The following is a 13,908-nucleotide window of genomic DNA, read 5'->3' on the forward strand; positions in this document are numbered from 1 at the left end:
TATCAATGGCCCCCAAACCTGTGAAGTTAGCATAAGCTTTGATTTTGAGGTGTGCCTCTTGACCATGGCACTGTCCTTAAAAAGGCGAGAGACAGAAAGAAAGAAATCAATACTAGGTTTCCCGTCAATTCTGAAGCAATCCCCCTCTTTAAAAAAGAAAAAGAAAAAAAGCCGACTTTTGAATTGCATCCCTTTTTCATATGTTCATGCTAATTTATCCCAGAGAGTTGCTATCATATTTCAATGTTAACATTTATCGAAACTTCCAGTGATTTGATCAGTGGGATAAATTAGCTAATGGCAGTTCTGACAAATTTTATGTAAGAATTGATCATAAGTCAGGGACCGCGTTAAGCATTCGCCAGTGGGCCAAATACAATAAAATCGTAAAATCGGCGAACAAATTTGAATTTGGCGAATTTATTGGTGAACAGAAAATTCTCTAAAATATACACAGAAGAAAAAAATCTCCCTTCAGAAGTCAATCTAGATAAAAATTAAGTCCGTTCACAAAATTTGGACCCCTAAAACCGGACCTTTCACAAAATTCCGACACCTAAAAACGAACCTTTCACAAAACTCCCAGACTTAGCAATCACTGAAAGTTGTTTTATCCTCGGAACACTCCGAGCAGATTGAGGTGCGCGCACGTGCGTTAGCATCGGATCGGAGCGTTGCCGTCATCGGATCGGAGCGAGACCCGATCGGAGGAAGGATGACTTTTGCCTCTTGCTGATTGGATATCGAGTGTGCAGCGTGGCTACCTGATAACTTACGATGTTTAAACGAAAAGCCGATTGGCTAAATTCCGTAAGTCAGTCAACAATGTTACATGCTTATACAAGCAGAGATAATACCACACAGTGGAAGATGCAGAATCAATTGTTAATGTGAAGAAATGAACATTGGAAACTTGTTTAAAATCTTACCAAAAATTTATTGGTCCATAGAAACTAAAATAAATAAACTAACAAAATAAGTTCATAAGAATAAACCCTGGCCATAAGTGGAGGCGGAGTTCGCAACTCCCCAACACCTACCGGACCTAACTCACAAGAGGCTGACGAACACAAAAGAAGAGAGAGAGAACGATTGGAATCGTTCACTATTTATACTTGCCTCATTTGCATATGATTGGGCATCAAAGGATGCCAACCTAAAACTGAAACTTTACACGTGCCGAAAGAGTTGAGAAGTTAATCTAATTTGAATAAAGTAAATTGTTATATTACATTACATTAGGAATGAGAACGCGGATAAATATCGTTTACCGATGTCTATCACTACCGAGCCTACCGAGTAGAGTGTTGGCGGATGCCTTGTTAAATGGCGCGTTTGTTTCATTGTGTTCGATGTATGAAACATCGGAGTAAGATACGAATGCAGTCTTTACTTCGTTAAAAGCTTTTATTTCTACTCTCAAATTTATAAAGAATGATAAATATCACTTAAAGTTGTTTTTAGCCATTTTTTCCTTTGAAAAATTACATATGATTTGTGAAAAAAACTACTTAATTTGCATTTTTTTTTCTCACCAAATTCCTAAAAACGGACAAAAATTCCTGGATATACCCCTGCCCTTATCCTCAAAAAATTGTCAAAAATTAAGTTATACTTCACTTTCTGATTAAATATTTCTGCAGACAAAAATACATTCAAAATGAGTAAAAGTTAGCCAAATTTCAAAAGTTTTAGTCAAAGACTAACACTTTAAAAATTTGGCGAATTTACCGGCGAACGATTTGAAATCCTTAGCCCGATCCCTGTAAGTAAAATCTGTATTCAACTAATAGTTAATAAACGTTACAGTGCTGCCTCTGCCTAACAGAAGCTTACTGACATTAAGGGGACTCTTAAAAAATCAGTTAATCCTTTCAGTAGACTTAAAGTAAACCTAGACATATGAAAAAAAAAAAAAAAAAAATCCCTTGTAACTCTTTGTAGTAGAGTAAAATAATTTTCTATTTTACAGTTAAAGCAGTCATTTCACAAATTATCCTAAGTTATTGAATACAGTTTTTCAGTGATTGTCTGTCTGGCAAAGAAAAAAAAGTCACCACCTTTATGAAATTTAATTCAATTATAGAAATTAGTTTCTGAGATTTTGAGTAATGCTTCAGATTCATTCACCATTTAACATTGCTTCTAGTTTGTTGAAATTTCTGCATTTCATAGAACATCGCATGCAAACTGTAGGTCATAGATCGTTAAAAAACTCCAAAATTTCAAACAATTCCTTTCAAAACAAATGTGAACAACTTTAGGTTGATCCATGGCCACACTTGATTCGCTTACGCTTTACAGACCTAGACAATTTATGACTTTTCTGTGTTAAACCGATGCAAGTAGCTTTAGATGATCTGCTCCTGAAATTCTCAAAAAATACAGAGCTTCATAATGTCGCCCATTTTGACTGCAAGAATCGCTGAACCTAGTTCTATGTATCCACCAATCAATGGCAACATTTCAAAGTTTGTTTATTTTTTATTTGGAACATGCATAGATTTGAAGGAATACTTGTTCAAGTATAAGTAGAAAAATTCAGGAAGTTGTTCGAGTTTAAAAGTAAACAGTTGGTTAAAAAAAATTTTCCTGAAAAATGCATTTCTGTTTCAAACTTTGTTTTGTGTCGAGATCACAGTATTTTTTCCCCTTTACTTTATTGTTTTAAAAACTAAGTATTTGTCAAATAACGTACATAGGGGTGCCTCGATGAGAGGTTACTGTGACCTCCAAAAAATTTCCTTATTCAGCAAATGACGATTCGGTAAAATAGTCATCATTTGGAGATTGGAGTTGAATTTGGCAAAGTTATCATCATTTGGCATAATTTGGAGTTTCAATCGGCAAATTTGAAGTTTTATACCACATTTCTGACTTTAAAAATTTTAGTTTGGGGCATCCTTGGACGTAAATCAATCGAATGAAAAAATAAGTCAAGCACATATTTACAGATGCCAATGGGTCATTCCATGTCAAGTGATCCAAAATTTGGGAAATTTTTTCCCTCACCCTTTTGTATTTCTTTGAAATTTGGCTCAACGATTGTACCCTTTGAGGTAATCAAAAGCCCAAATTTTTAGATTTTTATCTCTATTATTTTTTTATTTATGACACTTTGATTTTTCGAAAAACCCTCTTTTTTTCATGGATGTTTGAACATAAAATGGACGATAACTCAGCACCAAATATAGATAGAAAGATTTGGTAGAACGCATTTTAAAGTACATTAGTTGCTGTTTAATTGGATATGCAACATGACTAATTTCAGAAAATTTTTAATTTTTAAAAAATGAAATTTAAATTTTAAATTTAAATTTCTCAGAAAAGGTATAATGAATTTTTTTTTTTTTTTAAATTCTCAAAAATTTGTATGTATTTTATCTTTATTTGTGCAAAGTTTTAAGTTGGGATCTCAATGGGATCACATTTTTATGAATTTTTAAATAAAATTTGACTTATGAAATAATGACATTTTTCAGATTCTAACTAGTTAAATATGGGGTTTTCTTACTGGGGATGGTCTAGTAAGTAGTAATTGATCATGATTATGCTTTAAATGAGCTGACATGAATTTGTAGATTGGTAAGCCCCCCTTCCTCCCCAGGGGCGGATCTAGAGGGGGGCCATGGGGGCCATTGCCCCTCCCAAAGCCTTGTGATTGTAGGAATTTTTTTAAGGAAAAAAAAAGAAAAAATATTATGAGAAGATAACAAAATTTAACACATGTATTTTACTGAAAAAGAAGTATAGACCTTAATTGGGAGATAACTTATATCCCTATCCTCAAAACAAAACTTTTATTTCCAAAATTTTTCTCCATCTTTTACATCATTTCTTGATTCCAACTACAGACACTTGAACGATCTGTAAATGCTGCGATTCTCACAATTATCCTATTGTTCACAAAACCAAAGAGCGCCTAAATTTTCGTTTTCATGACTTTAATTTCAAAACTAGGAGGAGAACCCTCTTTTTCCCATGCCCTTGCACAAATGCTTTGATATGTAGCAAAAAATTGCACTTTAAGTTTTATGTGGAAAAAATGTCAGCGGAAACTAGCTTATCCATCCCTTATCACTTAACTTGCTTCAAAGCAACTTAAATGAATTTTTTTAGGACTTCAATTACAAACGAGTTTTGATAGGACCCCCTTCCTTCCTAGTTTATATCGTGATGATAGCTTTAAAAGGAGGTTTTTTGGAGGAGCTCACGAATCTTCCATCCCTTTCTAAAATACGTATAAATATAGTTGAAAATCGTTTTAGAGCCTCAAAGGCAAAATATTTCCAGGAAGGAAGGATTCTAAGCACCTTCACACTTCCTTTAATGTAAGCAAACATTACCTAAAGGTGCATTTTTAGGCTGGACAGCTGGAAAGTTAGAAGAGCACCCTTCCTCTTCTAACTTCTCAATTTATAATGATAGAATATTTTGATTTCTAAGCTTTATTTTCAAAAAGTATTTTGGGGCCAACGTCCGAAACCTGACCTTTCTCCGTACACCATCAAAAATAGACAAAATGCGTTTTTAGTTTCCTAATTTTCAAAAATTACTCTGAAATTTAAATTTTGAAACATTTTTGAGGGAGATTCCTAAATCCATCCCATTACCGAATGTCTCGATACCCCGAAAATTAAGTTTTTAAAACTTCATTTTAATAAAATTTCTGAGGAGTTATCAGGGCCCAATCTCCCAATAGGCAGAGTAGGCAGCTGCCTAGGGCGGCAAATTTTTTAGTGGCGGCAAATTTGATATTATAACGCACATTTTGTGAGTTAAATTGTTATTCTTGAAAGTAAAATATTAGCATTCTTTCATTTTCCACAGAGACAATTTTTTTCTTCTAATTTAATAATGATTACTTTCACACATCTTCTGAAAGTCAAATGTTTTTCAATCATGGTATTTGCCGAATCTTCAGCAAAATTTGCTGAATAAAAATTTGTTTCTGGAGATCACTGTGATCATTTCATCGGGGCGCCTCAGAATGTGAAACGCCATCATTTCTTCATAACTGTGACAGTTTGAATCTGGGGAACACTTTTTTACATTTTTTTGAGTCAAGGATATTTTGCTTCTTTTAGGGGGGGAGGGGACGGCAGATTTCAAATTTGCCTAGGGGCGGCATGGAGCTAAATTCGGTCCTGGGGAGTTTGTTCAAAAATTTCGGATGGCCCCTCCCAAAACAATCGGCTGGATCCGCCACTGCTCCTCCCCCACCACCTTTAATTTTTTTTTTCAAAACATTTTGAAAATTAAATAAATAAAACAAAATAAATGGTAAACTTATTAAAAGTTGGTAAATAATCTTCTTTAAAGCAAGAAAAAGCCCCCCCCCCCAGCACCACCACTTTTTTTTTATTCAAAACTATTTTCAAAACGCAAAAAATAAATAAATTAATAAAATAAAACAAAATGAATAGAAAGCATATAAAAAGCTGGTAAATGTTCTTCTTTAAAGCAACACGAAGTACATTCCCCCCCCCCCCCCCCACCCCACCCACACATACGATTAACACTATAATAGTATCACGCCTCACCTGACGCTTTTTTTTTTTTCGGACCAAGTGTTTCTTTTTCAATCCGAACTTCACAAAATTTACTTGATTAATTCACTGATAAGGAAAGTTATGATTCATTTCATCCCCTACCCCTGCGCCAACTTTCAATTTTGGAGGGAGGAAAGAAATAGTTAGCCCCAAGATCATAGCAAAATAGGAGTGTTTCCCCCCATTTTGTTTCATTCTTTTCACACTAAACTAAAAATCAATCTAAGTATCAGATCATATGTATCTCCGCATAAAACTGTCTTTCTACAACATTTGGAGTGCGGCGGTCTTCTTTTCTTTAATGCTAGTTTTCTTTTTAGTTTCAGTTGTAAAGGAGAGCAATGCAACGAGATCTATTTATGCACATATTAAAAGCAGTTATAGATCAAACAAATTTCGCTAGTTTGAGCATAACCTTTCATGTTGTTAAGCTTCTTTCCAGATTGCTCTTCCCCCTCCCCCTATCGTCCCACTTTTTGAAAGAAAAAAAAGCTGCAAATGAGTGGTTCTATTTGTCTATTAAAGTTTTTCTGACTTTTAGTTTTTATGACCCCCCCCCCCTCCATTTATAAGCCTTAGTCACTGCTGATGTTTAGCAGCGTGCATCCCAGTTTATTATGATTATAACTCTTACGTGCCAGCTTTTTTTTTTTTTAAATACAGTTAAAAAAAAAAAGATAAAAAGTGGTTGTGTGGCAGGGGGGGGGGGTACCAATCTACAAATTCATGTCAGCTCATTTCAAGCATAGTCATGATCAATTACTACTTACTAGACCATCCTTAGTAAGAGAACCCTATATTTAACTAGTTAGAATCTGAAAAATGCCATTATTTCATAAGTCAAATTTTATTTAAAAATTCATAAAAATATGATCCCATTGAGATCCCAACTTGAAACTTTGCACAAATAAAGATAAAATACACACAAATTTTTGAGAATTTTTAAAAAAAAATTCATTATACCTTTTCTGAAAAATTTAAATTTAAAATTTAAATTTCATTTTTTAAAAATTAAAACTTTTCTGAAATTAGTCATGTTGCATATCCAATTAAACAGCAACTAATGTACTTTAAAATGCTTTTTACCAAATCTTTCTATTTATATTTGGTGCTGAGTTATCATCCATTTTATGTTCAAACATCCATGAAAAAAAGAGGGTTTTTCGAAAAATCAAAGTGTCATAAATAAAAAAATAATAGAGATAAAAATCTAAAAATTTGGACTTTTGATTACCTCAAAGGGTACAATTGATGAGCCAAATTTCAAAGAAATACAAAAAGGTGAGGGAAAAAACTTTGGATCACTTGACATGGAATGACCCCAATGCAGCAACGCTATCAATATCACATCAATGCTATCAATAGCACATCAATGTTATCAATAGCGCGCCAACTTGTAACAATGGAAAATAAGGATTGCCTGTAGTACCCACTTTGATGCCTTGAATTTCAGTGATTGTCACGGCCTATAAGCATAAGCGAAGCAGGTGTGGCCATGGTTGATCATATCTGCTGGTCTAATTCACTTTTCTAGTAAGACTTTGCCTTTGTCTACTCAGGCAAATGTTGTTGCTTTGCTTGAAATGTCCTTAATAAGCCCGATGATGAGCATTTCTACTTCATTCACTTCTGTTGCTCTTAGAATTTGTAAAGTGTTGGCAAAATCAAAGATTTTCTAAGGTAAATTAAAGGGGAGTTTGTACTCCACTTGATTTTCAACTAACCGTTTTTAGCAAAGTGTTCATCAAATTAATAACAATCATGCTACATTTCCACTAAATCAGTGAGATATTTCTAATTAGTGAAAGTCTTTTTTTTTTACTGTACAACTGCTAATTTACTTAACAAGTACTCAATCTTTGTTGTGTTGATTGCATGTTTGGCATTTAGGAAAATATTCATTTATTACTCATAAAAGTCATCTAAGCTGTCAGTTACAGGTTTCACAAATTGGAACAGATAAACTTTTTTTGTTAACTTCTTTTCTAAATTGTATTCTAAAACTTTTTATGTGTTCTTTTACATTTTGAGTAGAAAATTATCTTCTAAAACCAAATTAAATCATGATAAACTTTTTAGGATGTCCACCTTGCAAAACGTTACTACGACATGGCGGCAGAAACTAGTTCTGATGCTCAAGTTCCTGTTGCATTAGCTTTGGCTAAGTTAGGTGTCGTATATAGCATTCAACATATACAAGAAGTAAGTTATTTGTAGCTCCGCACTAAGCTGTTGTCAGCTTCTAACGAAGCATGTTTAAAATGTCATACATATATAGATATAGAGTTATTCTTATTCTACTTCTTAATTTTATCATCCAGGAATCCGTTGTTGAACTTCTATGTGTGTGTGTATACAGGTGTCCCTCTCATAACAGTTAATCGCACCTTGTAGTATCGAAACTGTGTTATATGAGGTTTTTTTTATAAATTATTTTTATACTTATTTTTTAAACTGTCATCATGTATATAACATAAATTAGGTCAATATACAAGGTGTCTCAGTTAAATGTTTCAGAACTCCAAAGAAGGGTAGGATGCATCCTGGCAACTCGAAACCATATACGAGGGTTTTTTTTTTTCAAGGTCCGATCAATCGCGGAGTGAAAACCAGAAAGTCAAGCCGATGACGCTGTGCATAGATTTGTTGCGCAGTCTCTCAAGTAAGATTGTGCAGTGCATCAGATCACTGTGATTATTTTTTATAGCACGCAGTGAACAAGGAAACATTCCTCGAACAATGGCGTTTCCTGCTAAGTGTGAAATGTATGCTGTAATTCTATTTCTGAATGCTGAAGGAAGGGCAATTCAGAACAAACATACAAACATAGAGGAATGTTGTCATCAGGCATTGTCCTTCTGCACGACAGTGTGCGCCCACACCCTACTGCTTTAACTGAAATCCTCCTGCAGCAGTTTCTCTGGACAGTGTTTGATCATCCTCCATACAGCCCAGACTTGGCGCCTTCCGATTACCATCTCTTTGGTCATATGAAACGCTGGCTGGGAAGACGGACATTTGGCTCTGACGGCAAGCTGCAGACCAGCGTTTACAGAATTGGCTGAAAGCACAGGGGGCTGCCTTCTATGACAAGAGTATCGAAAAAATGGTACCACACTACGACAAATGTCTTAATCGGAGCAGCAACTACGTCGAGAAGTAGTTGGAAGGTGTATGTACGTATTCCAAATAAAAGTTTTAATTGTCTTTAGGTCTTCATTTCGCGATCGAACCTTGAAAAAGAAAAAAAAACACCTTGTAGCAATGCAGGGTCCGAAATGCTTCCCAATCCGAGAAATTTTGAGATATGCCAGGGGTATTTCAGACTGTTCAGAGTTTTATGTGCCAAAGATGTGAGGTGTGCATTGTAGCCGGTCGAAAAGGCTTAGTACAGTTGCTTGGACCAATGTACTTTTTGCTTTATTACATGTCTTATTAAAAAGATTTTTCATTTAGTCTTTTTTTTTATGGTGCTTCTGTGTACATCATTGCTTTAGGAAAGCATTTCGACCCTGCATAGCTGTATGATTTCAAGACGCCAGGATGCACCCTTCCTAGGAGTTCTGAAACTTTTACCTGGGACACCTTGTATACCTTCTTCACTTCCTATTTCAGACATTTATTGAAGTCTTCCTGGTAAAGAAAAACAACTGAGATCGAAAGAATGTTCCCTTTGCTAAATTGTTTAATGCGTAAGATACAATGCTTAAGAAACAGACTATTAATGATTGAAAATATTTTTTATTTCAGTTAAACTTCGATACTTTGCTGCCCAGCATAAATTTGAATAAAATATTAGGCCCTGATTGGGATCTGTATATCATGACAACACTGGCTATGGTCTTGGGCATTGTTGTATACTTCAGAAGAGTACCTCAAGGATAAAAAAATTAAAATGCTTGTACAATAACTTATTTTCTATCCCCGCTTCTTGTACATACAATACTATGAGTGAAACTCAGTGTACTAAATTATGAATAAAAAAATGTCTTTCTATTTATCAGTACTTCATTTAATTTAATATCAATGTGTGTAAGTTTCATCATAACTTGTATATTAAATTACACTGAGGTATGTAATAATGTAATGGAAACGCTGAGAAAGGGAGGACCAATCATAGCACATGTTGAAGATTACCATGACATAGGGCACTGGCAACTCAAATCAGATAGAGGCCCTAACGAGTAAAAATTTTGGGGCCCTTTAACTTAAGTTAGAAATAGAAGTTGTAAGAAAGTAATAATGAGCCACCAATGAAAAATTACATACCATCATACATTAAATAATTTTAATTAAATTATTTTATATGAATTTTTGCTTAGCTTTATTGAATTTCAAAATTATCAATTGTTTTGTCAGTGTCAATGCTGCTTAAAATTTCAATCTCATTAGAATTCTAGTGCATTTAAAAGATGAATCTATATAAATAAAACCAAGAATATATACATATATGTATACATAATTTGTATAAGAAAAATGAAAAATATTGAAAAGGCCACACCAAAAGCCCATAGATGCACAACACAGCAAAACTAAAAAGCCAAGTAAATATAAAATACGCAAGCCAAATTCCAAATATTAAACAAATTATATAAAAAAATAATGATGAGAAAAAGGAAAATTGCAAACAGCTATTTAATAGGAAAAGACAAAGTATGAATTCAGAGCTTATCAGCTGTGGAGGATTCAATAAATATGGTCAAAAGACCAAAAAATTTGACTATGAACTAAAAGAGAGTGTTTAAGCTCCAGTGCATGCAATATAGAGTAACATTGTCAAACGCACCACATGTTAAACTATAAACAATAAACAAGAGCTCAAACCTAAAATTAAAATAGAGCTTAAACTAGAGCTTTGGTCTTTTGACCAAATTTATTGAATCCTCCATGGTTGATGAGCTCTGGATTCATAATTTGTCTTTTCCTATTAAATAGCTGTTTGCAATTTTCCTTTTTCTCATCATTATTTGTTTAATATTTGGTATTTGGCTTGCATATTTTATACGTATGCATATATATTAGAGATGAGACGGGCTCAGCCCGGGCCCGAAGCGGGCTCGGGCTCTAAAACCGAAAATAGGTTTCGGGCTCGGGATTAAGCACAGATATTCAATCGCCAATCTCCATACAAATTCAAAGCAAATAAACATTTTCCTACTGTGAGAAAATGAAAGGAACATTTAAATCAGTTCAATCAATGTCAAATTTACCGCCTCCCCCCCCCCTAAAAAAAATTAATTAACGCTTATTTAGAGTGTTTTTTTTTTTTTTTGCCATTATTATAGCAATATGTCATACAGTAATGCATTTGAAGTGGACTACTTTAAGAAAATTTAGAAACTTCTGTTAATGAAGAACATTTGACGTATAATTTTTCATTAACAGAGAGATCATGTCAGATTGTGGAAGGCTCGGTTTCTGATACAAGAAAGTTTCCTTCAGGCTCAGGCGGCCTTGGATTTTGGTCCAAGACAATATCACTCGGGCTCGGTTACAAATTTTCGGGCCCGGGCTCTCAAAAATGAGCCCGAACTCATCTCTAACACTGCCGTGCTAAGCACAAAAGTGGTATCTGCACTTTTAGTCAAAATTGAGTTATTGTCACCAGGTGCTTCTTTGTCACATATTTTACCCGAATGCAATGTTTCGCGGTCATTTGTCGATGGAAAATATTTTTAAAGAAATTCTGAAAAAGTTTCGTCTGAATCAAATACATTGAGACACATAACTTTAAACGGGGATTTCTCGTTTTAAACTCAGCTGTAGATACCACTTTTGCGCTTAGCATGGCAGAATATATATATACTGTCGGTCCCGCTAAATCGGGCAACGGATAAACAAATATCCCGCTTATACAAATAAAACCTCCCGGAACCGAATATTTCCCACAGACACAATGTTAATGATACCCACTTAATCGACTAATTTCCCCGGATAATCGAATAATATCGATCAGCTGATCGCAAATATTTTTGCTGAGAAAATTTTTGAATAAATTAGAAATAAATTAAGAACAATAATTAACGCAACAACTAATAAACATATATAAAAAAAAACTATAAAATATAAACTAATATTTTTTGCCGACAACGGGCGAGAAAAACAATTCATATTCCATCAAAATAATTCCACTAGTCTATAAATTTTTTTTCTTTGCAATTACAAAAAAAAAAAAAAAAAACAATTGATAGCGCAGTTGATAATTAAATAATACAAAGAAATATACACATTTTAGAAGATAGTAAATTGATAAATATTAAATGTAAAACACAGTAGAAGAGGAGGGGTAAAAGGGAGTCAGAAAAGTGTTCCCAAAATAACCTTGAACAATTATTTTTCAAAAAATAATGTACTCAAAAAAAGTGCCAAACTAAAGATTTCATAACTCAACTTTTTATAATTTTCATATGTGCATACTGATTATTAAACATTTTGTTGTTTATTCAACTTAATTCAAAAAACTTTTTACCAATAATATTAATTACTTCCTTTATATAACTATTGATTTAGTATTATTACATTTTAAGACAAATGTTGTCAATTTAGAAAGGCCAGAAATATTTCCCTGCTTAATCAAATAATATTTCTTGGAACCGACAATATTTGATTAAGCAGGGAGGCCGACAGTATATATATATGTGTGTGTATGTTCCCTATACAAAACCAGTTTACCTCAGACCTTGACCAAATTTGGCAGGGAGGTACTGGGCACCGGAGAAGGAAGGTAAGGGGGTTTTCGTGCGCCTCCCCCCCAAAAAAAACTGAACCGTTCAAATTTTAATTTCAGGGCCCAAAAATGGCATAAAATGGCTCTTTCTACCTGAAATAGTTATCTGATTAGTTCAAATTTAACGCCATTCGAAAGCTCCCAAAAAATACCCCTGAAATTGATTTAACTCCTTCAAATTTCAAAAAAAAAAAAAGGCTGATAAATCTTTGGGAAAAAATTTAAAAGCATTTGTAAGCCTAATGGAACAGAATTTCATTTCCGAAAATTATCGTTTGTGTGATCTCATTTTAAATTAGCGTCAATAAAACCATTCAGAAGGTTGCAACTTTTTTTGTTGCTCGACTGTGACTAAATAAAATTTTGTTTTTGTTTTGATGTAAAATATCTCCTTTTGAGTATTATTTCGCGATTTATCTTCTTTCTTTTTTTTTTTTTTGTACTGCCAGCAGAAGACAATCAGGAAAGTCGCATTTAATTTGTTCGGGAATTTTTGATTCACCGTTTTCTTTCTTTGAGAATGATTATTTTGAAGGGAAATTTTACAGTACTTTTCTTCTCTAACTGAAGCCTGATTGTTGAACCTTTGACTTGTTTCACTTGAAATAATTTTTATTTTCGAGGTAGACCGTGCAAAGCTAGGCAATGCAGCTAGTAATTTCATAAAAAACAGTGTTGGCACTTTAAGTATTTGCTATTATATGTGTGATACAAGTTCTTCAACTTGTATAACAACAAAATAAATTCCTTAACAGATTTGATCCGAAACCTGACATTATTATTCATCTTTAATCAAGAGTATCTGCAATAATGAAATAAGTACCATGAGTCTCTTTAAAATTTTGTTTAAACGACTAGTTTTAAATTATTTTGGGAACTTTTGCACTAGACAATGTTATTTGAAATACATCTAGCTATTATTGCAGATAAACTATTTTTAAAACATCACATTCAAACTATACCACTGAAGAAAAAATCAAGGGTTTCGCGAAAAATGTTGGCATTGAAATGGGTTCCACTTATCAAAGAAATTAAGATACGCTGATATATAGTATATGTCACAGATACATATTATGCAACTATACTGTTGTGAGAAACATTTAGTCACTCACGGGTACTATAACATGTTAGAAACCCTGGCACACTCGACTAAGGCGTAAAAAAATATGCAGTTATATGCAGTACTCCAACTTGATGAATAAAGCAAATATTTTGTAACTGAAAACATCATTAAGCAAGTTTCTGTTCCTCATTATTTTACTGAAATAATTTCAGAACAATTTTAAAACAATTTAGCTATGTCGTCCGGATTTGTTCGGTCTACCTCGAAAATTAAAGTTACGTCAAGTGATGCGTGTTCAACATTCAGACTTGAGCAAAAAAAAAAAAAAAAAAATCAGTAAAATTTTGTGGCAGATTGAGAAAAAATAACCAAAAAGGAAACATTTTAAATCCCCTGGTTACAAGAAAAACCTCTAAAACAAAAGCAAGAATTTTACTTTTTCATATTTGAGAAAAAAATGGCAACATGTCTTTTATCTCAATGATTTTCTTCACCGCTATAAATTTTAATAAAAGCATTGTTGCGGAAAGTTGAGATGAAGCACTGAATAATAATTTGAATTGGGG

The 13,908-nt window shown here is 33.5% G+C and overlaps 1 protein-coding gene across 1 annotated transcript in view; it reads left to right on the plus strand.

Moving 5' to 3' along the window:
* Positions 1 to 9,548, plus strand: part of LOC129225184 (protein sel-1 homolog 1-like) — a 78,226-nt gene extending 68,678 nt beyond the window's left edge. Inside the window, exons 18-19 of the mRNA XM_054859749.1 lie at positions 7,632 to 7,754; positions 9,303 to 9,548. Coding sequence (XP_054715724.1) covers positions 7,632 to 7,754; positions 9,303 to 9,437 — 258 coding nt within the window. The 3' untranslated portion in view covers positions 9,438 to 9,548. The remainder of the gene's footprint in view (positions 1 to 7,631; positions 7,755 to 9,302) is intronic.
* The last annotated feature ends 4,360 nt before the right edge of the window (positions 9,549 to 13,908 follow it).

The sequence above is a fragment of the Uloborus diversus genome, chromosome 6 (assembly GCF_026930045.1).
Source record: "Uloborus diversus isolate 005 chromosome 6, Udiv.v.3.1, whole genome shotgun sequence".
NCBI classification, from domain to species: Eukaryota; Metazoa; Arthropoda; class Arachnida; order Araneae; family Uloboridae; genus Uloborus; species Uloborus diversus.